This window comes from Pristis pectinata, chromosome 2, assembly GCF_009764475.1.
Source record: "Pristis pectinata isolate sPriPec2 chromosome 2, sPriPec2.1.pri, whole genome shotgun sequence".
Lineage (NCBI taxonomy): Eukaryota > Metazoa > Chordata > Chondrichthyes > Rhinopristiformes > Pristidae > Pristis > Pristis pectinata.
In genome coordinates this window covers 104,007,290-104,018,737 of record NC_067406.1, presented here as the reverse complement: position 1 = coordinate 104,018,737, position 11,448 = coordinate 104,007,290, and the positions used below count along the sequence as shown (strand labels likewise).

Genomic DNA, 11,448 nt, shown 5'->3' with positions numbered 1-11,448 from the left:
GGTTCAGTGGCGAATGCACAGTCCGCCGCTGTCCTGTTTGCCTGTTGGGGTAAGGGTAGTGCAAAAAGGTAAACCGTGCAGTTCAAAACAAAACCTTTTTAATAAGTGTGGTGGCAGCAATTTCTTGCACAACTTTGAGTGCCTACCACCTCGCCCACCCGCAAGTGCCCGCCCCAGCCCTCGTCCACACTCCAACATACACTAAGTGTATACCCGCAAGTGCCCACCCGCCTCAATCGTCCACACACCATACACTCCATCGCCCTTACCACCCCGGTTTAAAATGTATTCTTTACCATGGCCCCATTGCAAGCAGTCCCACCCGAATCTGTTTTTTTTTTAAAGGACAGAAACACAGGCAAATCCTAACCGTCCTTGATAAATAAACGAGACTTTAATCCGGGTTAAAAGTAGTTGATGTCCTTCAGACAATGGGGCTTGACCCAGGAAATTACTAAATAGGAAAGAGTGGAAGCGCTGTATTTAACGCTGTGAACTTGTTGGCTTCATTGACCAATATTTAGCCCACAGGTATAAACTGATATCTTCCCAAATCACATCACCGTCTGAATTCGCGATGAGCTGGATGAACTACACTGTTTAAGATGCACGCAACTCTATATAGCTAAAACTTCAACTGAGACGAAATATGGAAATCTTGCAAGTTCATGGGTATCGAAAGGGGTATACTTCTACACGGCTTTATATATTAGGGAGTTAATTAAGCAATTTCATAGATCCCTGTAGCATTGTAAATGCTTCCCCCTTTCTAATGTTTAAAATGCATTCGCGTGTTCTAAATACAAGCTCTCTCGCTAGAAGTTCACCTAAATATTCGGCTAATACTAAGTGACATCGTGCCCCCGTGGACGTGATTGGAAGGAGAATGTATAAATTGCACAAATTTCCAAAAATGGCCGAAGATCCCAAGCTCGTCACCTTAATATCAACATGCTGTAACATGATGGAACAATTGCGACATGAAATTACTCTAACCGAACTCACTGTTCGTCTGCCGGCATCTGTTTTAAAAGCTTGTAAGGTTCATGTATATACATTTAAGGACCAACCTGTGCATGGCGAAATTCTATCCGTGAATGTAATGGCAGTGGACAATGAGTCTCGAATTGCACTGTTTCTAGTTCAGCTCTTTTACAGATGTTGTGCTGTATTTGATTCATGCGATAGCGATAGAAAAACAAAACTTTTGTGATTACGCGAATGCATTCTGCACTAACCAATTAAAAATAAACGAGGAAGGCTTGCCTCAAATTCACAACGCCTAAAAGAACTGGTAAACTCTGTTAAGTGAAAATTAATTTCCCCCCAATAATTAATAAACTGATACCTAGATATACAAAGTGTAACAAAAATTCGACTCCAAAATTTCTTAATTGTGTGTTTTGCACAAATGGACTAAATCATTTGAGGTCAGATCTTTTTTTGCGTCAAACGAGGGATAAATCTGGGGATTAAACAACACCCACCGATATCCTAAATCAATAACAATTAAAATTTATTAACGTTGGAATTAAGTTTGATCTTCTTTCTGCCGCTCTCAAACTCGAGCATAATTATTTTATTAATTTTAATAGTCGAAGGCACTTGAATTCAAGAGGGCAGGGAGAATCCAAGATTAATGTGGCAGAGAAGTCCCTTGCCATGTTGATAGAAAGGTTCTCGGCCTGGGAACTGGTTGATTTCCTTCTGGGTCATTTCAGGACCAGAGAAAGGAAATGTTTACTTTATGTCAGTATTTTATGATCATTTGGGAATTAAAAGAAATTCAATAAGAAAACTGACAGAGCCCATTTAAAGCCTATTTAAAAGACTTAAGCAAATTAGAGTCTTATCAGATTAAAAACCACTACAAATTTAAAAGTGTTTTCTGCTCCAGTACTCGCGCGGTTCTACGGGGGAGAATATTTACTAAATCTCAGGGATAGGCGCTCTTTTAAAGCAGCTAATGAGCAGAATACCCATTAATGAAAGATTTTTGGACTAGATAGATGGATGGGTGGGGATGGGAGATAAATACTTATTGCAGTTTTTTGTGTTTGTTGTTGTATTTGATGCAGATCTTGTGAATTGGTGTACAGGTTTGTTGAGAGGTGGAAGTGTCAGAGCGCCTGTGTCACAACAAATCCTTTATTATTATGCCCTCTCCGATATTCACGAGTCAGGTTAATCAGACTGAAAGCTTTTCGACTTTGTTTTATAAGTGGCGCAAATTTGTTTTGCTTATTGAATCAAAGGTATTTAAAAAAATACACCTGGAGCAAATCCATTAGGAGATAGTGCGTTTGAATTTATCTTGTTCGCAGTTATTGACACCTCAAATTTTAAACAATTACTGCAATGTTAGGACCCATAATTGGGCTTCTAATGAAGAATTCAAATCAGAGATAATACCTACGTGCATTTGAAATTGTCAGAATAAAACACATTTTAAAACGCGTAACATGACGAACAGAGTTAAATATATTAATTTTATTTCATGGTTGTTTTACATCTTTAACTCTTTTGTATTTTAACTTATACAATAATAGGACATTGTTGATTTAACGCATTTATTATTTCCTTCTCGGACGAATACTCTCTCATCGGAGTATACGGGTATCGTAAATATTATTTAACCGCGAAGATCTCACATTGAAAATAAAAGGGACTGGCGAATATCTGAAAGATAAAGTCAAAATACCTTGAACGCACGGCAGGCTAAGCAGCATCTACATACTGCCAAGGGTTACCTATCTTGATCCTTCAGATGCTAGATAATCTGCTGAACGTTTTCAATGTTCTTGTTACTGAATAACAGTGCCTATCCCTTACAATGGTTTACACACTAAATCACAAAAGCTCTGAAAAAGAATTGCATTATTTCAATATCAAATTTAGATTTAACAAGAAATACATAGAAATAATCTGCAACTTTACCAGATACCAGAACGATACCAGAAAAAAGCAATATTCTGAATTGTATCTATATATTTTCTTTACTTAGTAATTCAAATAAAAGGACGGGCTGTGATACTGTATGTTAAGAAAGGATTAAACGTGCAACTGTAAAGCATATAATTATTTTGTTTCATTAATAGTATTTATAAACTGTCAAGTTGCCTTATTTTTTTAATGAAAATGCAAATTGCCACACATTGCAACGAGATGTGTATTTTCCCTGAAGTATTGAATAATAAGGGTTATTTCATTTTTATTGATCTTGCCGATCTATGTCACACCTCACACTAAATATAAATCGATATCCTAGCAATAGGGTTGTCGAAGCTTCCCATTCGTCCTATATGAAGCTTTTTGTGTGTGTGTGTGTGTATGTAATCAAGCTCTCAAAAAGTGCGCCTTCCGCCAGGAAAATGTACCTGTATTCTCAGCAATGGAAATATTTTAATGGTGCAAACGGCCAATTCATGCCGACCAATTTTAAGACCACAAAAATGATCATGCGACGGTAAAACAACAACTATTTGCCACGCATCATATGAGGCAAAAACATATAATCGATGATTTTGGAAAAAGAAGAATTTAACTAACTAGCAATTTTAAACTTCGATTAATCGGATAAATTCGGTGACATTACTATCAATAAACATTGCTCAGGATTCCGCTATTAATTATCTAAAAGCTAAATGGCAACATGCGCAGTATGGGAATAACGATGTAAATGTGCATGGTTTTGCTGCTGTAAATCACAGGCATGCAGTTGTACCCCTGTCGTTCACTGTCACTGAGTGAGAGACATCTCTCAAGGTGCATTGTGGGGCTGAGACTCTCCTTCGCCCTTATGCACAGGGGACGTCACAAACGCAAAAAGGGCGGGGTCCTGGCCCGTGCAGTTTTGATTGGCTGGGTGACGTCCGGGCATTCGCATGGAATCCTGCCCTTTCGTCCTTTTCACGGGCCAGGGAACCCTGTCAATCTGCGTGAGTGACAGGCAGAAGGCGGAGGCCGGTGGGGAGGAGGATCATTGTGAGGTTAGCAGAGGCGGCTCCGCTCTTAAAGCCACTGGCGAACAGGGAGCGCGTCTGCGGCAGGAGCAGCGGCAGCCTGAGGATCCTTATCTGCAGTTACCTATACTTGTCACTCGGACGCACACATACACAGTATCAGCCAGGAATAATTCATTCATTGTAACCTCACTGCTTCTCCTCTGTGACATTTTGTTTTATTGTTGCACTGGCTGTAATGAAGACAGCAGCTCGAAAGTGAACTTAAAAGAAGAGCTGAAGATTTGTGCACTGCAGCTCCTGGATCACCCCACCCCCAGATCATTCATCCCCCGTTCGACTTCCTTATTGTAAGGTGGGCTGCGAGGAAATTTAACCCTCTTTGGAAACGTCGCCCGGCAGCTTGTATTTGTTTATAGATGAACAGCGCAAAAGATCCATTGACTTTGGACCACCTGAGAAATATCAGCAGCGGCAATAAACTGGTGCGGGATCAGACAGCTTTAACGATGGCTTCGGGTTTGCAAGCAGTACGAACAAGCGAGCCCAAGCACCGGCTCGAGGTCCACACTTTATCGGACACCTCCAGTCCTGACACGGGAGGTAAGGCCTTTTCCACCCAAAAGACACCGCATCGATTTCACTCCCGTCGGACATTGTGCCACTTCCTTATTTTATGGCACAACTTTATTGCGGCTCAGAAAATGAAATGCAAGGCGCTTTGGCATCAACGATTATTTTCTTAATCATTTCATAAGAGATTCTACACATGGTATCTGTTTCGGACTTGTATCTCTATGGATATATGCAATGAAATACCTGAAATATCGTATGTCAAACATTAAATAATGGAAGGGCTATTGGATAATCTATTTATTAATACATTCTATCTTCAATCTACTTATACTTATTTTGTATAAGGAAAGTGTTTGACATTAGACAACGAATTGAACATTATAGTTTATTGACAAATGATACGCAAATGCATATGTCATCTTTGTAGCTAGATCACAAAATATTGCTCTTCAAATGTGCAAATAAAATCTGGGAAAAATGCGAACAAGTTGTCGTTGTTCAAAGTTAAGTCAAGCCCTTAATCGTGGGATACTGTTGATTGTTAAATCCCCAATATTGCTGGTGGTAAATAGCTTTGAGATATATTGTTCATTATTTCTATAGTCCGTAAATGGGACGATTTGTCTGAAGCGGTTGAGAATTCACTGCTCATTGTATGGCTCTTACTATCCTCAGAAAAAGATAAAATTCAACAAAGCAAAAACGATGACACGAATACAGACGACCCATCAAAGAAAAAGAGACAAAGGCGCCAGAGGACCCATTTCACCAGCCAACAGCTACAAGAACTGGAGGCAACTTTTCAAAGAAATCGCTACCCAGATATGTCCACGAGGGAAGAGATTGCAGTTTGGACCAATTTAACTGAGGCTAGAGTTCGGGTAAGTTCATATTCTGTACGTCCCCATTCAATTCACATGACAATCAACAGCAAAATACTATTATTTGTACGCCCTTAGTAAATTGTGAAATCGATTTCTGAATCATATACATTAAATTATTTCAGAAAATAACCATCAACGAATTTTTACCTTTTTAAAACGTATTGGAATTTTTGCATTTAGAGAGAATGACTGCCAATGACTTGTCACGCTCACATTTTGGTGCCATTTCTTGATGACATCCATTGATAGGTGAAACAAGTATCGCGCAGTGTAAAATATCCAACGTTACGTTCCTTCTAAATTAAGGTGCAAATGCTGATTTCACACTGGGAAACAGTGCAATTTGCTAAATACAGTTTAACATTAGGTTGCCAATGTAGAACACCAGTTGTGTAAATAATGCCGTGTAACAGGCCATTGTGATATTTGTCTGAGTTCACATCCCAATACACAAATGTCGCTGTATCCTGAGAAGGAGACGTCTCCTTCTGCTGAATGTGGATTCGGAGAACTAAGGGAAATGAAGAGGATTTGCAATGAGGTTGACATGGTTCATGAAGCTTCACAACGCCTCCTTTAACTGTCAATTTATCTAGATGGATAGTTTGGAAGTATGTGAAGGCTATTCGTTGGCATCTCTTTAGAAACGTTTAAAATTCATGTGAGAAATCCTTATTTAAGTGAAATCTGCATTTTTGTCTGTTAGACTACAAAAGTGGTAACACGTTGCGCAATTTTGTTGGTTATCTGGTTATAATACAACATCTTGGTATATGTTTATAAATGACACTTTGACGGCGCACTAACAGTTTCTAATGCATCTCGTCCGTACAAATTTTCTTATTTACATTTTGCATGGCATTCAACCAAACAGTAATATGTTTTCCATTAGTCTTGTATTAAAGCATCCTTCAACACATAGCAAATGGAAATTGAACCTTTTTGCTTTCATACCACTCCCTGTTCTTAACGTGGTTTGTCTGAATTATTAATTTACTAAGCCTTCTCGATGACAAACAATGTGAGCATAACTTTGGATCACAACAATCACACCTAATTACTGGCGCAGTCACAGAGTTTGGACGTTTATGTAAACATATTTGTGTTATTGACTGTACGTTAGATTCCACTGTGCGTTATTCAGCTTAATTTACCCGCACACCTTTTCAATGCGTCGCTTATTACACAGAAACAATATCAGGCATAAAGTGCAGTAAATAATTTCCCCCCAACTGTGGATTTGTAGCTTTTTTTAACCACCTTTCACGATTCTTGGTGTTTCCTGCTGTCCACCTATTGGGATTTGTTACTAAATCTCTAGGTTATCATGATGATTCATAATTAAATACCTGAACCATATAAGTAGTTGCCTAAAGATTTTGTTGAACATCACACTGGAGTCGTTGGTCTCATTTGCTTATTTGGATCTTTGACGATTAAGTATTCCATTAACATTACCAGTACGGTTTATGATTTTGCACACGTTATCTTTCTTATTTAGGTTAGTCTTGTGGTGAATTTACAATAAAATTACGTATTATCTCTTTCCTTATCCGTAAGACCAAAGTATGTGATTTCCCCCGTGAATGAAAAACAACATGAACCCATCTGACTGATTTATTTAGTCCCCAAAGGACAAGCTTGAACAAAATTATGACTGAGCCGTTTCACGTGTATTTTAATCTGTTCTAATGAAATCTTGGCAGTATTTAGATGTGTGTTGATGAATCTTTTGTTTTCGTACTGTGGCGTTTTTCTGAAAACAAGACTTTGTTGTTCTTCCCACCCCAACCCCCACTTCTAGGTCTGGTTTAAAAACCGCAGGGCCAAGTGGAGGAAACGGGAGCGCAATCAACAAGCGGAGCTGTGCAAAAGTGGCTTTGGACCTCAATTCAATGGTCTGATGCAACCTTACGACGACATGTACCCGGGCTACTCCTACAACAACTGGGCCGCCAAGGGCTTGACATCGGCATCGCTCTCCACCAAAAGCTTTCCTTTCTTTAATTCAATGAACGTGAATCCTTTGTCCTCTCAGACGATGTTCTCCTCCCCCAATTCCATTTCATCCATGAGCATGTCATCTAGCATGGTACCCTCTGCAGTGACCGGGGTACCAGGCTCTGGGCTCAACAGTCTCAATAACTTGAACAACCTAAGCAATCCGTCTCTAAACTCCGCCGTACCAGCAGCGACCTGCCCCTATGCTCCGCCGACCCCACCATACGTCTACAGAGACACTTGCAATTCAAGCTTGGCCAGCCTTAGACTCAAAGCCAAGCAACATTCAAGTTTTGGATACGCCAGTGTTCAGAACCCAGCGTCTAACTTGAGCGCCTGCCAATATGCTGTAGACAGGCCTGTGTGAGAAATAAGATGAACCTTATCAGACTGATGAACTCCAAGAAATAATTTAAAATATAATGGGCACTAAGACAACCACTGAACCTGTGTAGCTAACCCCCACAGAGCCGACTTTCTGACTTAAGGGAAAGGCGCAAGTGTTATTTCTCCCCTTGACTCCCCGTTTGAAAATATTTTTCATCAGATAAAGGGACGTTTGACCATTAAAAGAAATACTCTTGATTAGTTGACTGGATATCACCTTTATTAATACCATATAAGCTTGTTATTTTTAAGTTCGGCATTGTGATAATAAAAGAATTGTTTGGCGGAACGAATGTGTATATATCGAAATGTCAAATTAATTTTATAAAAGCAATTGATAGTAATATCACGCCAGTGTTTTTGAAGTTACATAACAATAAAGCATGTCACGTGGAAGCTTGAAGGATTATTTCCGCTTAAAAGCAAGGGAATGTATATACTAACTGCAACACTTGTATGTTTCTAACACTGTCTATTATTACTAATTATTATTATTAAAAGTCTGTGTGGATATCAGTTTTAAGGCTAGTACCTCCAGTTGTAAGATTCAGCGATGTTCCGGGGGAGGAGAAAAAAGTCATGTACAACCTATCCTGTATATAAAATTGGCTATGGCATTACGTGTTTCTTTTCCCAAGTCAAAAAAAACGAAGCATTGTGCGTTCCTGGGACGAAAAATATACAGTAAAACCATTTTGTCTAATTGGATCGTTTTTGTATTGAAATGTTCAGTAAATAGAAGTATAACTTCTGAAAAAAAAGAAACATAATATACAGAATATAAAACAAAAGCGTTTTCCACTCACCTCGGACTTCATACATTTCAAACATGAAAACCCCACTCTTTTCCCTTACAATAGTCCATATATCTTATTACCATCTTCGTGTGCCTCAAAATCAATTGCAGTGATAACTCAGAGTTCAAGGAACTTGGATATTGCTTAAACAAACAAAACAGTCGAGGAAACAATGTTTCCTGATCAAACTCCTGGCGGGAAATATTCGAAGATCATGTTTTCGTTATTAAGCAAATGAAATAAATCACTACATTCCTAAATGTGGCTGATATGAATTAATGGTTAGATTATCAGCATCGTGAGATCAGTTAACCCCAAAAGTATATATTCACACAGCTTAATTTCCGAATGTACTGGATGCGTATAGGTCATAACGTCTTTCAGAAGACGATTGTGGGTGAAAGGCCATTTTCCAGGACAACAGGTTCAAAGGCCATATTACATTTTTCGATGACTTTATTAGGCCTATGTTACCTTATTAAAGGTCAGACGCTTTGTGTTTGGTTATTAATAATGTTGATCTAGCATTCTCCTGTGTGAGGCCTGTTTGCACATTAAATCATACCGGATTATGTCGTGTAGGGTCCATAATGAGAGTGCAAATGAAGATAAATTATACAGTAGTTTAGCAGTCACATGATATGCTTGGGATGACGAGGGGCTGCATACGAAGCAAAAAAGATAATACGATTCTTTTAAATAAAGCATAAATATTCAGAACACGGATGGAAGCGTTTCCAGTTGATTTCTTAACATCAGACAGGAAAATATATTCAATAAAACAACTTTATCAGTGAAAAACACTGTTTCAAAGTTTGCATCAAAATAGAAATCTCACATAGGTATTATGAATTTTATGACACCAATTATACCGAGATCAAAGGTGATTTTAACGTATCGTGAACGATTGGATGCTAATTCTTAATAATGAGGAAAGAACAAACTAGATGAAAATAGCTTCCAGGTAGTTTACAGCTAGTCCCGACATAGTTCCGTAGACTGCTGTTCAAAATCCGAGGAATAAGTTACCGAAGCCTTTAAAAATATCAACATGCGCTTTGTTATGAGGTACCTTCAGTATTAAAACCAAGGTACTAACCAAATGCTGAATTGATTACGGATCGGATTCAGCTTCGGTCAGTTAAGTAAGCATGTATGTACAAAACTCAGCAAACAGATTAAAATGGCAGTTCAGCAGGAGCTGCAACCTCCAGATCTAAATGCTCAAAGTCTGTAAGGGAAGTTTAATTTAGAAAAATAGCAAACTTGGCGACGTTTTCCCTCCTTTTGGATAAATGCATTATTTTTCTTTTAAAAAATACAACGAAATGGATTAGATAAAAGTTTGCAAGCAAGTGAAGAAAGTTTGGAATATTCTTTCTATTTTTGGCGCCACGTTGCCTCAGTTTACGTCGACCAGCGAAATGCGTACGTTTAAGTCGAGTGGGGATCGTTGTGGGACTTTTGACTGTTTAAGGCTTTCGTTGTAAGTAAACCCAATTCCGTTCGCACATTTATATTTATCTCAAGAGATCTGGATATTCTCCCGTGAAAGCCCTATGCAAGTCAAACCTATTCTTCAAATGGCTGTTCCTCCTTGGGCAAGAAAAACGCAAGCGGCTGCAGAAATGTGCGGGGAAGCAGGAGTTCCCCACCCCCAACAGCACACACACCTTTTCTTTCTGGACGCGTTAACGTGCTTCGCAATTTTGATTTAATATGTAGCAAATCATTAGTGCAAACATTACTCCTGTCTGTCTAATGCCTAAAGAAGCTGATTCTTTTCATGAAGTATCACCAAACAAAAAGCGTCTTTCCCTTTCGATTAGCAACGTTTTCAAATTGATCTTTTCGTTTCTTTCTCCAAACCATACGCACGCTGAGGTGAAATCTTCTATAGCATTTTTTTTCTGGTTTATCCTGGTTGGAATAATTTTCAAAAATGAAGAATACAGAGATTACGCTACCGTGGTGTTTCACTTTTTCTTCCCGCTGGCGTCCAGACATTTGATCAAACATGCAGCCTGTTACTCTGCCGCTTTCTCTCCCTCTTTCTCTATCTCCTGCTCAGAGCACCCCAGTTGCAATGTCGAATATCCTGAAACGAGTTATCTCTTGTGGAGGTGGCTGAGAGGCCAGTTGGAAAAAGCCACTTTCCAGCGAAGACTGTCTCAGTGGGGAACGAACAATGGTGTCTGGGTTTGGGGAACCCAATCCACATCCTAATCCACATCGAGCCCATCTGTGTTTCCAGTCCTATCTGATTTAGCACGCTGCCGTCGATCCGCCGCGTGCAGTACTGAGCAAACGGCACTGAGAGACTTTAAGGACAAGTAAGTGTCTTCAGTATGGCTTATTTAAAAAAAAGACTCTGAACTTTGATTAATTTAAAATAATATTGGATAATACCATTCATTTTCTAATCGGTGTAGTGCTCTCGGATGTGGATCTAATATGTTTTTACGGGTGGGATATTTGCAAGTGTTCTACCTGTAGGTAAGAAATGAGAGAATAGTTGCAACATGTTTTGTATTCCGCCATATAGTTCAGACTATCAGGGCCGTAATTTGTTGTGTTTTGCTTGTTGACTATTATGTTGCAGCAGTTAGTTTCTATAAATAACAGAAAACCACCGCGGTGTGTAAACGTGGCTGCTCTGCCAATATTGCATTTTCCTGGAAGAGATGAACATGAAAAAGGTACGGATTGTATTTACAGGCGTTTTATGTAAGCTTCCAGAAATGGCCAGATGACTAGTCACTATCGCCACCTCACTAACTATAGGATAACCTTTAATTGTTCAGATGAAGGAACAAAGGGATTCTTCGAAATTATTTATAA

At 39.0% G+C, this 11,448-nt stretch overlaps 1 protein-coding gene across 1 annotated transcript; it reads left to right on the top strand.

The window, feature by feature from the left end:
* Positions 1 to 4,305: 4,305 nt before the first annotated feature.
* pitx2 (paired-like homeodomain 2) lies at positions 4,306 to 8,186 on the top strand. Its single transcript, XM_052042313.1, has 3 exons — positions 4,306 to 4,565; positions 5,214 to 5,419; positions 7,227 to 8,186. The coding sequence occupies exons 1-3, from the start codon at positions 4,382 to 4,384 to the stop codon at positions 7,788 to 7,790; spliced, it is 954 nt and encodes a 317-aa protein (XP_051898273.1). The 5' UTR covers positions 4,306 to 4,381; the 3' UTR covers positions 7,791 to 8,186.
* The last annotated feature ends 3,262 nt before the right edge of the window (positions 8,187 to 11,448 follow it).

What these genes read in the sequence shown, in the direction of transcription:
- pitx2 (XM_052042313.1), top strand. Translation starts at nt 4,382, where the DNA reads ATGAACAGCGCAAAAGATCCATTGACTTTGGACCACCTGAGAAATATC. An exon ending in CTCCAGTCCTGACACGGGAG is followed by an intron (nt 4,566 to 5,213) that starts GTAAGGCCTTTT and finishes TACTATCCTCAG; the next exon opens with AAAAAGATAAAATTCAACAA. An exon ending in TAACTGAGGCTAGAGTTCGG is followed by an intron (nt 5,420 to 7,226) that starts GTAAGTTCATAT and finishes CCCCACTTCTAG; the next exon opens with GTCTGGTTTAAAAACCGCAG.